Here is a 13,744-nt window from a genome sequence, read left to right on the forward strand (position 1 = left end):
ATATAGAATTTGGGACCAAGTTCAGTAGACAGTCACAAATTCATGCTAAGTTTGCAATAGTATCTGAAACAAGCTTGCAGGAGGAGATTTGATGTAGAATTGGATAATCTTGTTTAGTAGCTTAATCTAGACGAAACTTGCTCTGCTTCTCAAAAATAATGATATCAGTATTACAATTCCATATCAACAAAATAGATTCTTAAGCTAGTAAGACTCAAGCTAGACTCGGATTCTGAAAAAAAGGGTTAGAGAAAATTGGGATCTGAGTGATGATCACCTGATAAGATTGAGAATACAAACTCTTCTCTCTTATCTCTCGATCCAAGTTACAAACTCAAACCCTAATCGACAAGCATGGAGTTACAGTTCTCCAGACTCGTCTTCTAAGAACAGAGAACGCAATCTCTGATCTCTAACAAACTCACACAATTCTGATTACGCATGATGATTCTTTACAATAGACTCTACTAACTATTTATACTCTCTAAAGTTTGTTACCACTTAAGAGATATCTTTTTCTTCACTCAAGCTTCCTCCTCAGGTGCATTCTCACTTGCACGTGTGCTCTTTTGCCTCTCAGGGCATGTCTATCCGTCAACCTTCAAAATGAAGATGCTATATTGATTTTATTAATATTTAATATAAAGATGTTATCTAATTTAATTAATTATTTTTGTTTTTAAATTGACCAATTAAATGGTGACAGCCAAGCAAGAGAGGATCTGAAAGGGGTCTTAATTTATCTGCTTGTAGTTATCATGTCTCTCTCCTCAATTTTTTTATTTTTTTATTCAAAAGACACTCATGGTAGTATTACGGATGAGCTTGCTCTCATATTCTCTTATGTCGTCACCTTCTAGGCTTCTAGTGCTAAGCTCGTTATGCAAGATAACTTGTGGTGGTCTTAGAGAAACGAGTGGCCGTGAAGAAACATAAGGAACGTCCTTTAACGATCCCTTCCTTGAACCTCCTCGTTTTCTTAGCCACCATTGGTTCTTTTTCCTCTGTCTTGGTTTGATGAACCACCTCCTGCATATTGAAGCAACCGATGAGGTAAAAATGGAGTTAACCGTGAAAGTATACAGCTTGAAAATAAGAGAGCTTAGAAGTGATGGCTGAACCTGGATTCATGTTTGTTAACCGTCTTAGTCTACCTTCAGCTAGGCGAATAGCCCGCGTTGAGCTTTTAACACCTTGAGTGATGCCTTGGCTACACAACAAATATTGAAAGAGTAACAAAGAGATTATGAAGAAACTGGTAATCATGGTAGGATGTGGAGACAAACCCTAAATCACTGAGATCCATTGTTAAGCCACTGACCTCCATGCCAGATAAGCGAACTTCTAGTTACATCCAGAAGAGACTCGGCTGCTTTCTTTAAAGCCTATTTCAACATTCCAAAATAAACAAATGTATATGGAACTCAAAATCAACCTTCAAAATCCATAAATAAGCATGTGAGGATAAGCACAGTAAAGTAAAGCATTTCAGGGTAAACTTGCAAGGAGTACATCTCGAAGTCTAAATGCTTCCAGATCCCAGAGCATATGGGCAATGCGATCATCTTCTAAACAAGGCAATGCATTCACCAGGATCTTGCTTTTTCTGCCCTCTGTAGCTGGGTCTGAACAACTAGGTGTAGGTGAAGTGTACTGCCGTCCTGTACTTGTATCAACAGCATTAACATGGTCATGGACTAAGGAAACAAGCTCATGAAGAGCATGGCAAGCAGAAGGATCCAGATCATCCAATGACGTTCTATCAAACAATGTGCCGAGGCCTTTCTTAGCGCTTTCATTTTCTGAGTTACCATTCCCACCTTCTGCAGTCATTCCATCACTAGCCAAGTCAGGATAACAATTGAAGGTTTTCTCATAATAAACACCATCAGGGTCTTATTACCTGCCATCCCAATGTGAGATTGGTAAATCTGCTTAGACAGTTGCTTCAAATCAGTTGATGAAGGCTTCGAAACTAACAGGCTCTGTCAATGTCCATGTTACAAGCAAAGGTGAGAAGATTAGATCAAAATCAGGACGAGTATAGGAAACATATCATAACTCTAACAATCTTTACTGCTGAGACAGGATAACTTTACACACCATTTCTCTGTCTATCAATCTTAATGTATGACACATAATCCAGACACATGCAAGAAAAAGGAATAGAGGTTAGGCAACAAAACAAAAATGGTAAGACAAGATGTTCTGTATAAGAATCCAAGATTTGTAATAAAGACCTTCTTGTGATTTGGCGCAGATAATATGAATCCATATGTTCAGGCATATTAGACATAATGTTTGATTGCCACCAAAAGTTGACAGCAATAGTCAGGTCATCACTATCCACCTGATGGAACCTGCATAAGTAAAATTATACTTAAATCTGAAGTACATCAACCTGTCTACTGAGTGTTCTCACAGAGAATCTATGAGGCTAACGCAAAAATCTCAAAGCTTCAATTTCAGTACTTACAATTATATTACAAGTACTTCTCCTACCAAAGAAGTCTTTCATTAGCATGATTCAAGTTAACTAGCTAACCAAATTAAACATTTCAAACATCTTTGTTTGTGTCTAGATAAAACCTACAGGACTTCCATGTCAATAAGCGTCTGGATCAGAGGCTGAAGTAGGCACATGCATACTATATGACATAAGGTATATCATATACAAACCCACAGACTAAACAGAGACATGATAACTACAAGTGATTAGGAAAAACAGTTTGACACAGATGATGTAGGATATCTTATAATACTCACCTTATCCTGAAATGCAAAACTATGAGCTACTAAGAGCGCTTTTCTGAGAAAATATGAGTATACTCACCAGCCTTCAGGAATGAATACTGCATCACCAGCGTCAAGAGTAACCTCCTGCGACTGCTTCAGGGAATGCTCTGCCCTTGGATAATCAGATAAATTTGGATTTTCTAGACCAACCGAACTACATGAACAACAAACATAATAGGCAATGTAGTTGCTTAGGTCCAGAAATTGGCAAGTTTTCCCAGGATGTAACCACAAAGAAAAGTACACGGAAAGTCCAAGAATAACGATACCTGTGGTTTGACTCTTCTCCATATATCGGCATCGGATAGAGTGAGGGACTGGCGGAAGGAGGCCACAAGACAACTGTATTATGAAGATTGAAATTAATTTAGATGTAAGAAATCATAAAACATATAGTCAAATGATAACTGAATATGCCAGTATTTCAGATGAACCTTAAACTGACTTCAAACGAGCTGAATTGGCATTCTAGAAACCACAAGCCCTTAATTTTTTGTGAAGTAATGTTGTTTATAGTTGGACCATAACATTACCAATTTGATTCCACTAAAGACAGAAATAACATGAACCAACTTCCTGACACTTTGACGTGAAGGACAACAATGGGCTAATAACCTTTTTTACGCCCTGAGACTATGCACAAAAGGTTATGATGAGGATCATAGTGAGTAGTTGATCGAGCTTGTGAAGAATTCATCCAGAAATTGATAGAAGACAGTGACTTTCCCACTAAAGGTGAGGGCTGCATCAATTCAGATAGTTGATGTTAAGAAAGTTTCAAGTTAAGCAGCACACGTAGAAACAAGAGTCGAAAAGAACTACGCCTACCGTCTGGAAGTCTTGTCTCAGAATCTTGAGTTGAACCTTCTCTTCTTTCTCATCATTCAGAATTGGAAACTGGAAAAAAAAACATACACATACATGAAAGTTCAACCCCAAGGGCGAAAAATATACATAGACCAAAAAGCACAAAGACGAAAACTAGAAAGCATCTGAACCTGTGCTAGGTATATTTGTCCAGGTATATGGTCCTCAGCTATAGAAGTAAAATCTGCAGACATAGCATTAACACAGGAACCATTCTCTTTGCTTATCATATGCTGCTTGCAGAATCTGATAAACTCCGAGAACGGCAGTGATACCTACAAGAGCAGAGCAAAGCAAAGCATAATGTAGTGACACAAGCCCCTATGTTCAAAATCCGGACTCAAATTCGGCGGCAGAAAGAGCACTCTCGAAGGTTTGAATCTTCGGGAAGTCGCATCCCGTCGCCATATTTTTTACTCTGTTACGGGCTGCGTGGGGGATTCGTCTCGTCTCAGTCACGACCGTATTAAAATGACTCTTTTATTTTGAATAATAGATCTTCCATATATCGCTTTGGCTCAAAATTGTAGAGTGTTAATATTAATCTCCCGAGTTAGCCTACAAAACAAAACAACGATCCTTTCCTAAGTTGTTATCGTTGTTGCTTAAACAACAACAACAACTTACGTGTGTATGTACAAAAGAAAACATAATTATACCTACAAAGAAAAGACAGTGATTTTTCCACAACTTGAGATTTGAGAAACACTATCTATTTGCAGATTTAGTCTTTGTAAAATAAACAAAACAAAAATAAACATACATATGCAAGAGTTATGACTTTTGACACAACAACAAGATGTGTTTTCATTACAACTAATAACGATACACGTCAGAGATAGAGGCCTTCTCTGTCTCTGTTTTCAAGAGAAGGTCGAGATGTGTATCATTGTTGGTCGTAACGAAAACACACCTGTTGTTTTGTTAGCCATAGTGTGGCTGTGTGTGTTAGGGAAGTTCTAATAAGGGTTTTGAAGAAGATAACTAGCATTGTACTACTACGGACGGGCATTTTACAAGCAACCTATAGCTTCGTTCCTGAAGAGTGAGAAGAAATACCAAAACCCATTTTTATTACTGGGAAATCAAAGTCTCCACTTCGGAAAATGTAACGTCAACAACTCAAATAGTATATCATTAATTCTCTCTCCCCCTCTCCCTTTCCCCTATCGTCTTCCTAATCAGTTTTTAATGTCTCATTTGTTTATTAATTTTCTAGATTCTTGTTATGGATTTCGAGTCGGATAAAACTCACTAATTCAAGTAAAGGTCAACGCTAAAATAAGTACATATTCCGTGTGATTAATTCAGATAATTTCGTATTAATCCGAAATGGAGAGCGACTCTAAAAATCTGAAATCTAGAAAGACTATATGAAAACAAATTGTACAATCAGGTACAAGGGGGAGGGCACAAGATCATAAATCTATACATGACTTGAGCTTGACTTGACGAGCACATGAGTCTTCCTTATCCGGTATTCAAAAACCTACTACAAAAGACACTTCCTTTATCGAAGACAGTAAAGAGCATTTGGTCAAGCTGCAATGATTGTATGTTGTCTCAAGTGTTTGTACTTCTGTTCCACATTGAACAATCTCCAGCTTTCTCCAAAGTCTTTAGACAAAACCAGCTTCAGAGCATCCACCCCTTCTGCTAAAGCTCCATCCATCTTTTCCAGAAACATAGAGCACACAAGGGAGACATAAATCTATTTCTTTATGGTGATTAAAGCCACACTGTTTTCAATGTCGATAACTGCTCATAGGCTTACCCGTTCTCGAGCTGCCATGCTGAACTTCTGCAACAAGAAAGCCTTTGGATCCATTTGTCCCGGAGGCTTTCCGATTCCTACAATTATAATAATATCTTGATTTAGAACCAATGATCTTCATGAGGGAGAGAAAGTGCTAAGTCAAACGGAGGTTGAAACTGACCGATTCGTAGCCTAGCAAATTCCCTGTTGCCTCGAAAATGGTTCATTACACTTTTTAACCTGAGAAGACCACGAGAATCATAACTACCATATAAACTAATGTCAGTCAAACCCCAAACAAGTATAAAGGTAAGAGTTTTCGATATTGTGATTCAGATATCATGATGGTAGATACTACAGTCTGAAACATGTGACAGAAATGGTCTTACGAGAACCAGGGAAAAGTTGAACTCTGTTTTACAAATGACCGCATCCTAGTGAGAAAAATGAGATACCATACCCGTTGTGGCATCCATGGCCTCCTTTTTCTTGAAGGCGAAGAACACCACATGGCAATTGCATGTCATCATGCACCTACATCACCAAATTCCAGAGAAACAATTAAATCAAGTGTCTTCTGGTGAAACAAGTCGTAAGGATTGTTAGGCCTTAAGCCAAAAACGGTAATGGGATTACCACAAGCACACGATTGAGAGGTAAGTTGTAATAAGCAGCGAGAGGTCCACTCTGACCAGTTTCAAGAGAGGCACAGTTACTAACACAGTCAACCAAAGCGAAGAAGCTACATTACAAACAAAAAATAGGTATATACAGCTAATTCAATTGCAATCATAGACACTTGGCAAGCCATAGATTTTGATGACCAAACAAAAGTATGATACTGTCATGGTTGAAACCGTTAAATCATAAAGCTTCTCGTCAGGCCTCTAACAAGCAGATACCTTGGTTTAAATAGCAATGGATGAAGTTATATTCATGTGTAAATCAACGAAGATACTACATTTCGAATGTCATTTTAAAATTTTATTTTTGTTACATTGAAAATGCATTGGAAATGTAAAGTAACACTTTTATGAAACAAAAATAAAACTTTAAAATGACATTCGAAACACAGAAAGTATTTCTAATAGTGTTGTCATTGGCTAATTCTACAGCTAAATTATTGTTTTATTTTTATTTTTATTTTTATCTATAAGGTTAAAAAAAAAAAAAAAAAAGAACCCTTTTCACTTGTACATATATAATCTGTTCAGTCCGCATCTGCTTTGAATTAGGACGAAACACAAACACAACACAGTGACATGACATCAGATGTATTTTTTTTTTTCGTAAATGGGCTTTTTTTCTTAAATCGAAAAAATCAGAAAGATATCAAAATCTCTCATCACTTTTTACACCTTCTTCTACACCCAACTCAAAAGTCAAAACCCTAGCTGTTAATTTTTGATTGTTCTTAGTTTTTATTTATTTATTTTTTTTATCTCAAAGCTCTTCTCTTTTTTGTTCCTCAATTTCGCTCTCGAGGTACAATGCAAGGCCATGACGAAGATGTTCACTTCTCTTCATCTTCCATCAGAATCCAATCTCCACCTTTCAAAGAACACACTTTACTCACCAATCTCCAATCCTGCTCTAAAACCTTACTCTCTCACCTCTCAAACACTCGTCACTCCCTCAACCGAGTCTTCGAATCGCTCAACAATCGCCACAACCCCACTCCTCCACGTCTCACCCAAACTCGACCGGTTCGTCGTTCCAATTCACCTACTCAGATGCTCAGTTCTGTCACTCAGCTTATGATTGGCAACTCTTCTACAATGTCGTTGTCGCTGTCGCTGATCCAATCTTCTTCTATCCAATTGAATTGGACTGACTCAGGAGCTGAGAATACTGAGATAACCCGTGGGCTAAACTCGCCTCTGCTCTGCTGTGCCTCTCTGTCACTAACTAGACCAAACGAGTCAGTGGAAGGGAAGGATGTAACACAACAGCAGAAGGGTCACTCGGTGAGTAGAAACGCGGAGGAACGAGTTCTGATTAGTGAAGTGTTAGTTAGAACGAAAGATGGTGAGGAACTCGAGAGGAAGGATTTGGAGATGGAGGCATTGACTGCTTTGAAAGCTTGTAGAGCTAATTCAGCGTTAACCATTCGTGAGGTACAAGAGGATGTACATAGGATTATAGAAAGTGGTTACTTTTGCTCTTGTACTCCTGTTGCTGTTGATACACGCGACGGGATACGATTGATGTTTCAGGTAATATTCTTTGATTAGCAGTACTCGTTTGAAAGACTTATACTTTGATACAAAAAATGTCTCTTTTTTTTTTTTTTTAAATCTTTTGGGATGTAAATAATTCTTGTTTTCTTGCCATAAGGTAGAACCAAACCAAGAATTTCGTGGGTTAGTCTGTGAAAACGCAAATGTTCTTCCTTCCAACTTCATACAAGAAGCTTTTGGAAATGGGTTTGGTACGTATCCTCCAATTTGGCTTGTTGCTTTTTTTCTTCTGTATTGTACTAGACTTATCGTACAGGAAGATGGATTCTTTAATCCTGATATCGTTAAATGTGTTAGCCTTGAATGAAGAAGATAGATTAGGGGTAGGTAGTATGCCCAAAATGTTTCCATGCTCCCAAACAGAGTATTATTTCACTTAGCCTACATGTAAATGATTAGGCTACCTAGGTGGGTTCCTTGTGTTTGGTGTGTGTTTGATTGGATAGGGTAATTGTTAGTAAATGTTGGTGTGAAGTTGTGTAGGGAAAGTGATTAATATTAAGAGACTGGAAGAAGCTATTACATCCATCAATGGCTGGTACATGGAGCGTGGTCTTTTCGGAATTGTAAGTGTTCTTTGGACACTGTATAGATTGTTCAAGAAATTAGTCTACATCATGGATACAGTCTTATACATTGTGGTTATTGTCTGCCATGGCAGGTTTCAGATATTGATACGCTTTCTGGAGGTGTAGTAAGGCTTCAAGTTGCTGAAGCAGAGGTTAATAACATATCCATCCGATTCCTTGATCGTAAAACGTAAGCTGGTGCCAATCTCTCCCTTTCGAATTTAGTTACAAATTGCAGGCAGTTCTGGATGGCACTGCTAGCTTTCTATTATTGCAATTATTGGAACTATTTCATTTGAGAATGGTGCTTTCTATATGTAGTGGGGAACCAACTAAAGGGAAGACTAGCCCTGAGACAATACTACGGCAACTTACAACAAAGAAGGGACAGGTATTTTTTGGGCATTTCTCAGCTTTAGATGTAAAGATAAGTCGTTGACTAAAACATTGTAGTCTACCTGAGCTGTATGATTATTTTACAAACCACTTCTGATTGCATCATCTATATATGAAACCTTTGGAGATCTTATTTTGTATTAAGGTTAATCACTCATGATGGTATCATAAAATTTTGGCCTTGAAGATTTGTCTCTATGCATGAGCCTGTAAGTAGGATCTCTACATATACATGCTGTCTAATCTGGCTTTTGGTCGATGTAGGTCTACAGCATGCTTCAAGGGAAGAGGGATGTAGACACTGTACTAGCCATGGGAATCATGGAAGATGTTAGTATTATACCACAACCTGCAGGAGGTGAGTAAATGTATTCCTTTATTTTCAGCTCATGCTTTTTATTTTCGTTTTGTGCTTAAGGTGCAGTAATATGAGTTGAGAAAGTAAATGCCTTGCTTATCTTTTGGCACAATAACAGGTTTTGACAGTGTCTGATTCTGAAACTTTCTTCTTTTCCTTGTTTTTTATTCCTGTGATTGTTAGATAGTGGGAAGGTTGATTTGATCATGAACTGTGTCGAGCGTCCCAGTGGAGGCTTCTCTGCTGGTGGTGGGATATCTAGTGGGTAAGTTTTAGTTTGTTTTTTTTTGCTACTTACAGGGATTCACTGTTTTTCTTTCGTAGCTTGATGACCAAGTTTGTCCATTTCTAATTTGTAGGATTACGAGTGGCCCTCTATCAGGACTAATTGGAAGGTAAAAAATGATATGGCATTGCTGTTTATTGTAGGTAAAATTATGTATTTATAAATACATCACTGATTTAATTGAAGTAATTATTTTATGCAGCTTCGCTTATTCTCACCGCAATTTGTTTGGAAGAAACCAGAAGCTTAACGTTTCCCTAGAGAGGGGTCAAATTGACTCTATATTTCGTATAAACTACACTGATCCATGGATTGAAGGAGATGACAAGAGGACATCCAGATCTATCATGGTTCAGGTAAAACCTTTACTGGTTCTGTCTCTGTTGTTTATCTCAATGAGAATACTAAGTTGACTAATAGAATAACGACCTTCGTGTTGTGTTAGAATTCAAGAACACCTGGGAATCTTGTTCATGGCAATCAACCAGACAATAGTAATCTCACAATTGGTCGGGTTACAGCAGGTATCGAATACAGTCGTCCATTCAGGCCAAAGTGGAGTGGTACTGCTGGACTTATATTTCAGGTATCTACTGTTTCCACTATTTTGAAGTCTCTGTACCAATCCAGAGCAATAATGGTTTTAAAGCAATTTTATTATATGTTCTTGTCGTCTCTGATTAGATCCAAACTGGTAAATTTTAGACTTTTTGACTAAATATATACCTTACCCTTAATTTGAATGATTTAGCATGCTGGTGCTCGTGATGAACAAGGAAACCCTATCATTAAGGACTTCTACAGTAGCCCATTAACCGCAAGGTATATATGTCCCAAAGAATGAAATGTCTTTGGTTTTGCTCACTGTTTTCACCAATGCTGTATTTGGCCACATGAATCTGATAGATGCGATTTTTTTATGTTTGCTCATGTAGTGGTAAGACCCATGATGATACCTTGCTAGCAAAACTTGAAAGCATTTATACTGGCTCAGGTGACCGAGGATCAACAATGGTCAGTCTGATACCTCTGTTGGTACATCTTCCCCTTCTTTTTTTTCAGTGCCTAATTCTATCTGTCTTTCTACACCAGTTTGCGTTTAACATGGAACAAGGGCTTCCTGTTTTGCCCGAATGGTTATGTTTCAATCGAGTGACTGGTCGTGCCAGGAAAGGCATACACATTGGACCAGCTCGTTTTCTTTTTAGGTATGCTAACCTCTCTATTCGCCTTTTGGGATTCGAATCATCATTTCCCACGTTTTATATAGCTGATCTTACCTATTTTCATGTTTATAGTCTGTCTGGTGGACATGTGGTGGGAAACTTTTCACCTCATGAAGCATTCGTGATCGGTGGAACAAACAGCGTAAGAGGTTACGAAGAGGGAGCTGTAGGATCTGGTCGGTCATATGTAGTTGGTTCGGGGGAGATGTCATTCCCAGTGGTGGGGTTTTTCTCTGATCATTCTTAAGATCTCATTTCCCAATGGTGTGAATATTTTGACTCTCATTCTTTCCCTGTTGTGCAGAGAGGACCGGTCGAAGGCGTTATTTTTACTGATTATGGTACTGATCTTGCATCAGGAAACACCGTCCCAGGTATAGATTAGGATTTCGTTTTTTTTCTTCTCCTTCTGAGTCCTTCCATATATGCTTGTAATAGCTTTAGAATCACATGGAACCTTCATCTTTGTTATTTTTTCTACCCTTTAGGTGATCCTGCTGGGGCAAGACTGAAGCCTGGAAGTGGTTATGGGTATGGTTTAGGGGTGCGTGTTGATTCCCCATTGGGGCCGTTACGCCTTGAATATGCCTTCAACGATCAACAGGCAGGAAGGTTTCACTTTGGGGTTGGTCTGCGGAACTAAATTTTCTGTTTCATTTATTTTTCTTTTTAGATTCTTGTCCTGCTTCTAGATGATGTTTGTTTATTTTGATTTATATCATCTTATTTAATTCACTGTTTTGTGAGGGGTTGTGCATGGAGATGTCGCATATGAATGCTAGATGTTATTCATTTTATCAATCTCCCAGATTCGAGCTAAAGATTAGGAATTGTATCCTTAGGATGTCATATGATCATGAGCAAGCACTTCTCGACGTAATTACAAAGCTTGAAGAAAATATCTGATGGACAAAGTGGTAATAATTAAGAATATGAAAACAATTATTTTAGTACATAGTAGACACTGGACAGGGACTTCCAACTCAACTCACAGCTTTCGCTAATCTAAGCACTTGGAAATTGGAATGTTCAAGAGGTCTATCAGAAACCAGCTACTATATAAATAACATACACCAAGTAGTTCGAAGAGGTCTATCAGAAACCAGCTACTATAACATACACCAACGTAATTCGAAGAGGATACAATAATCCCATATGGTCTATTTTTTCAAGTGCTATTTTACAAGGATGAAATGAAATTACATATGATACCGGTCACCTGAGAATCATATTCAGGTCCTTCCATCTGGAAATGGCTAACGCCTTCAATGAGGTGTGTTTCGGTGCGTCCTACTGCAGATCCCAGCTTCTTCTTTAGCTGGCTAACGCTAGTGAACCCGTCTGTTGTTCCCATAACGAAGAGTTTGGGTTTGGGGGATGAGAGAATGGCCTTGTGGTGCCGCCCAAACAGAATCGAGGCCATTAGGCCAAATGGGTATCCCAAACTCACATATCCCACCACTTGCTCTACTTGCTCCACCGCTGATCCTGCTATTGGTGCACCTGCAATAGAGCCATCACTTCATTTTGTTTCCTTTTACAATATACTTAAGTTGGCGTGAGATATCAAATTTGTCTCAGAATATTCATTAGAAGAGTAATGTGATCAGTTCATCAGTTACACACACTCGTATCAGAATCGGTCACTATGATCAGTATGGGTACGAGATGTATTACTGTAAAATTCATCTACAAGTTTCTTATATGTTCTTGGTTCTATTCTCAGCAAGAATTAAAGGAAACTCCTATGACAAACACGTAAAAGATGTAAGTTCACCAATATATGTAGACATTGAAAGCAATCCTGGAACTGATACTTTCATAGTCTTTTAAAAACTCCTGAAAGGATTTATATCAATTGCAGAATGATGTCACACAAACAAGAGAATTATCTCGGTAGTAAGAAGAACAAACGAGAATCCTATTTGGTGTTTCCAACAAAGAGAGGGAAACTGTAACATCTCATACAGTTTACCCCAAAATCACCTAGACGCTCTTAATTGAAATCTGTTCAAAGTTAAAACAACGCTGATTTTCTTCTCCACAGTAGAGCGAACTTTCTTATTGCAGTCACATCTTCTAAAGTCATTATCTATACTCAAACATAGAACACACCAAATAGGAACAAGAAAATATGCTAAATCTAGACGACACAAATTACATCAACTAAAACAACTTAGAGATACACAAGAGAGAAAATGGAACTTAATCTCAATATTGATATGACCAACACCAAACTGGAACAAAGTTATCTCAGCTGATAATATCAAGTAAATAAGCAAACTCCTCATCAACTGCCACATAACCTATAACCAACTATTCTGTCATCACCTATAACCTATAATGAGAACTAAATAAGTAGTAGCAAAAGGGTCACACTTAGAGTTAACAATATCACAAAAACCAACAGATCAAATGCCCTCAATCTGTATATAATGAATACGAAATCAATTGTTACAGATGAACTTGTAAAAAACCATTACCAGATCCAACACAAAAATCAGAAACACAAACCAGAGCATCATATTTTATAACTTCCAATCAAAATTCAAACTAAAACCCAGATCAACAATTATCACCAAAGGGGGGGGGAAACAAAACCAAAAAAAAAAATGAAAGCTTTACCAGCAGAAGAACCCACGAGAAGGATCCTATGAGCACCAACATTCTCACAAAGCCACCGACAAACAGCGACTACATCCTTGACCTCAGCAAAGCCCGTAAGAGTAGCTCTTCCCGTGGATTCGCCAGCACCTCTTGTATCGAAAGTAACAGCCTTGAAACCCTTTGACGCCAATTCAGATGCTATGCCTTTGAGCAGAGCTTGACAACCACCCAGAAGCGAGAAAGGGTGGACCAATACTATTACCAGATCCACATCGTCGCTGGCTACTTGTTCGTTTCTGGGTTTGAAGATTCTTGTGTGAAGCTTCACCCCTTCTTCCGATTCAACGCTACACGATTCCACTACTATGTTTGACGACATTTTTCAGAGGAGGGAGAGAGATGAATCAAAGTATGAAACTTTTTGTTTTTACATCTTATATAAATATGTTATATATTATATTATATATGAATACTATGGTTTTAAAATATATAACACCCTTTTATAATAAAACGGAAATACACAACATAATAAATTGATTACAAATAGGTTATACATTATGATAATTAATTAATTACAAATAGTTTATATTGACATTAATGATAATTAATTAGTTATAAATAGTTTATATTGAAAATCTTAAAG

The 13,744-nt window shown here is 37.8% G+C and overlaps 4 protein-coding genes and 1 pseudogene across 8 annotated transcripts; 1 reads left to right on the forward strand and 4 right to left on the reverse strand.

Moving 5' to 3' along the window:
• Positions 1 to 879: 879 nt before the first annotated feature.
• LOC147939689 (uncharacterized) lies at positions 880 to 1,487 on the reverse strand. The gene is made up of 4 exons (XM_087460987.1): positions 1,473 to 1,487; positions 1,297 to 1,385; positions 1,084 to 1,210; positions 880 to 1,029 (listed from the first exon to the last, which is right to left on the reverse strand). The coding sequence occupies exons 1-4, from the start codon at positions 1,485 to 1,487 to the stop codon at positions 880 to 882; spliced, it is 381 nt and encodes a 126-aa protein (XP_087317113.1).
• LOC104709235 (lysine-specific demethylase JMJ31-like) lies at positions 1,356 to 4,089 on the reverse strand (annotated as a pseudogene). The gene is made up of 9 exons (XR_015564773.1): positions 3,795 to 4,089; positions 3,625 to 3,693; positions 3,412 to 3,538; positions 3,066 to 3,138; positions 2,834 to 2,950; positions 2,241 to 2,360; positions 2,104 to 2,122; positions 1,904 to 1,985; positions 1,356 to 1,823 (listed from the first exon to the last, which is right to left on the reverse strand). The product of XR_015564773.1 is annotated as a lysine-specific demethylase JMJ31-like (transcript).
• A 1,111-nt stretch (positions 4,090 to 5,200) lies between these two features.
• LOC104709236 (peptidyl-tRNA hydrolase, mitochondrial-like) lies at positions 5,201 to 6,382 on the reverse strand. Its single transcript, XM_087460988.1, has 6 exons — positions 6,378 to 6,382; positions 6,056 to 6,161; positions 5,880 to 5,953; positions 5,601 to 5,659; positions 5,438 to 5,514; positions 5,201 to 5,335 (listed from the first exon to the last, which is right to left on the reverse strand). Exons 1-6 carry the CDS (start codon positions 6,380 to 6,382, stop codon positions 5,201 to 5,203), a joined length of 456 nt encoding a protein of 151 aa, XP_087317114.1.
• Positions 6,383 to 6,647: 265 nt separating this feature from the next.
• Positions 6,648 to 11,315, forward strand: LOC104706296 (outer envelope protein 80, chloroplastic). 4 transcript variants are annotated; one of them, XM_010422471.3, is made up of 16 exons: positions 6,648 to 7,635; positions 7,757 to 7,850; positions 8,143 to 8,225; positions 8,321 to 8,418; positions 8,550 to 8,619; positions 8,889 to 8,982; positions 9,166 to 9,247; positions 9,342 to 9,377; positions 9,471 to 9,624; positions 9,714 to 9,854; positions 10,020 to 10,090; positions 10,204 to 10,282; positions 10,361 to 10,476; positions 10,567 to 10,714; positions 10,799 to 10,868; positions 10,983 to 11,315. In XM_010422471.3, the coding sequence occupies exons 1-16, from the start codon at positions 6,910 to 6,912 to the stop codon at positions 11,135 to 11,137; spliced, it is 2,217 nt and encodes a 738-aa protein (XP_010420773.1). In that variant the 5' UTR covers positions 6,648 to 6,909; the 3' UTR covers positions 11,138 to 11,315. The 4 variants fall into 4 exon arrangements, with proteins under 4 accessions (XP_010420773.1, XP_087317924.1, XP_087317923.1 ...); XM_087461798.1 differs by having other exon boundaries at positions 6,781 to 7,635; positions 8,135 to 8,225; XM_087461797.1 differs by having other exon boundaries at positions 6,788 to 7,635; positions 7,761 to 7,850.
• A 218-nt stretch (positions 11,316 to 11,533) lies between these two features.
• Positions 11,534 to 13,572, reverse strand: LOC104706298 (uncharacterized). Its single transcript, XM_010422472.3, has 2 exons — positions 13,120 to 13,572; positions 11,534 to 11,997 (listed from the first exon to the last, which is right to left on the reverse strand). Exons 1-2 carry the CDS (start codon positions 13,478 to 13,480, stop codon positions 11,675 to 11,677), a joined length of 684 nt encoding a protein of 227 aa, XP_010420774.1. The 5' UTR covers positions 13,481 to 13,572; the 3' UTR covers positions 11,534 to 11,674.
• Between the last annotated feature and the right edge of the window lie 172 nt (positions 13,573 to 13,744).

Source organism: Camelina sativa, chromosome 8 (assembly GCF_030686135.1).
Source record: "Camelina sativa cultivar CO46 ecotype springtype chromosome 8, ASM3068613v1".
NCBI classification, from domain to species: Eukaryota; Viridiplantae; Streptophyta; class Magnoliopsida; order Brassicales; family Brassicaceae; genus Camelina; species Camelina sativa.

What these genes read in the sequence shown, in the direction of transcription:
- LOC147939689 (XM_087460987.1), bottom strand. An exon ending in TGGCTTAACAATGGATCTCA is followed by an intron (nt 1,211 to 1,296) that starts GTGATTTAGGGT and finishes TTTGTTGTGTAG; the next exon opens with CCAAGGCATCACTCAAGGTG. An exon ending in AGCTCTCTTATTTTCAAGCT is followed by an intron (nt 1,030 to 1,083) that starts GTATACTTTCAC and finishes TTCAATATGCAG; the next exon opens with GAGGTGGTTCATCAAACCAA.
- LOC104709236 (XM_087460988.1), bottom strand. An exon ending in CTCTCAATCGTGTGCTTGTG is followed by an intron (nt 5,954 to 6,055) that starts GTAATCCCATTA and finishes TTGGTGATGTAG; the next exon opens with GTGCATGATGACATGCAATT. An exon ending in GCATGGCAGCTCGAGAACGG is followed by an intron (nt 5,336 to 5,437) that starts GTAAGCCTATGA and finishes TTTCTGGAAAAG; the next exon opens with ATGGATGGAGCTTTAGCAGA.
- LOC104706296 (XM_010422471.3), top strand. Translation starts at nt 6,910, where the DNA reads ATGCAAGGCCATGACGAAGATGTTCACTTCTCTTCATCTTCCATCAGA. An exon ending in AGCGTGGTCTTTTCGGAATT is followed by an intron (nt 8,226 to 8,320) that starts GTAAGTGTTCTT and finishes CTGCCATGGCAG; the next exon opens with GTTTCAGATATTGATACGCT. An exon ending in CTATCAGGACTAATTGGAAG is followed by an intron (nt 9,378 to 9,470) that starts GTAAAAAATGAT and finishes TATTTTATGCAG; the next exon opens with CTTCGCTTATTCTCACCGCA.
- LOC104706298 (XM_010422472.3), bottom strand. Translation starts at nt 13,480, where the DNA reads ATGTCGTCAAACATAGTAGTGGAATCGTGTAGCGTTGAATCGGAAGAA. An exon ending in TCTCGTGGGTTCTTCTGCTG is followed by an intron (nt 11,998 to 13,119) that starts GTAAAGCTTTCA and finishes GCTCTATTGCAG; the next exon opens with GTGCACCAATAGCAGGATCA.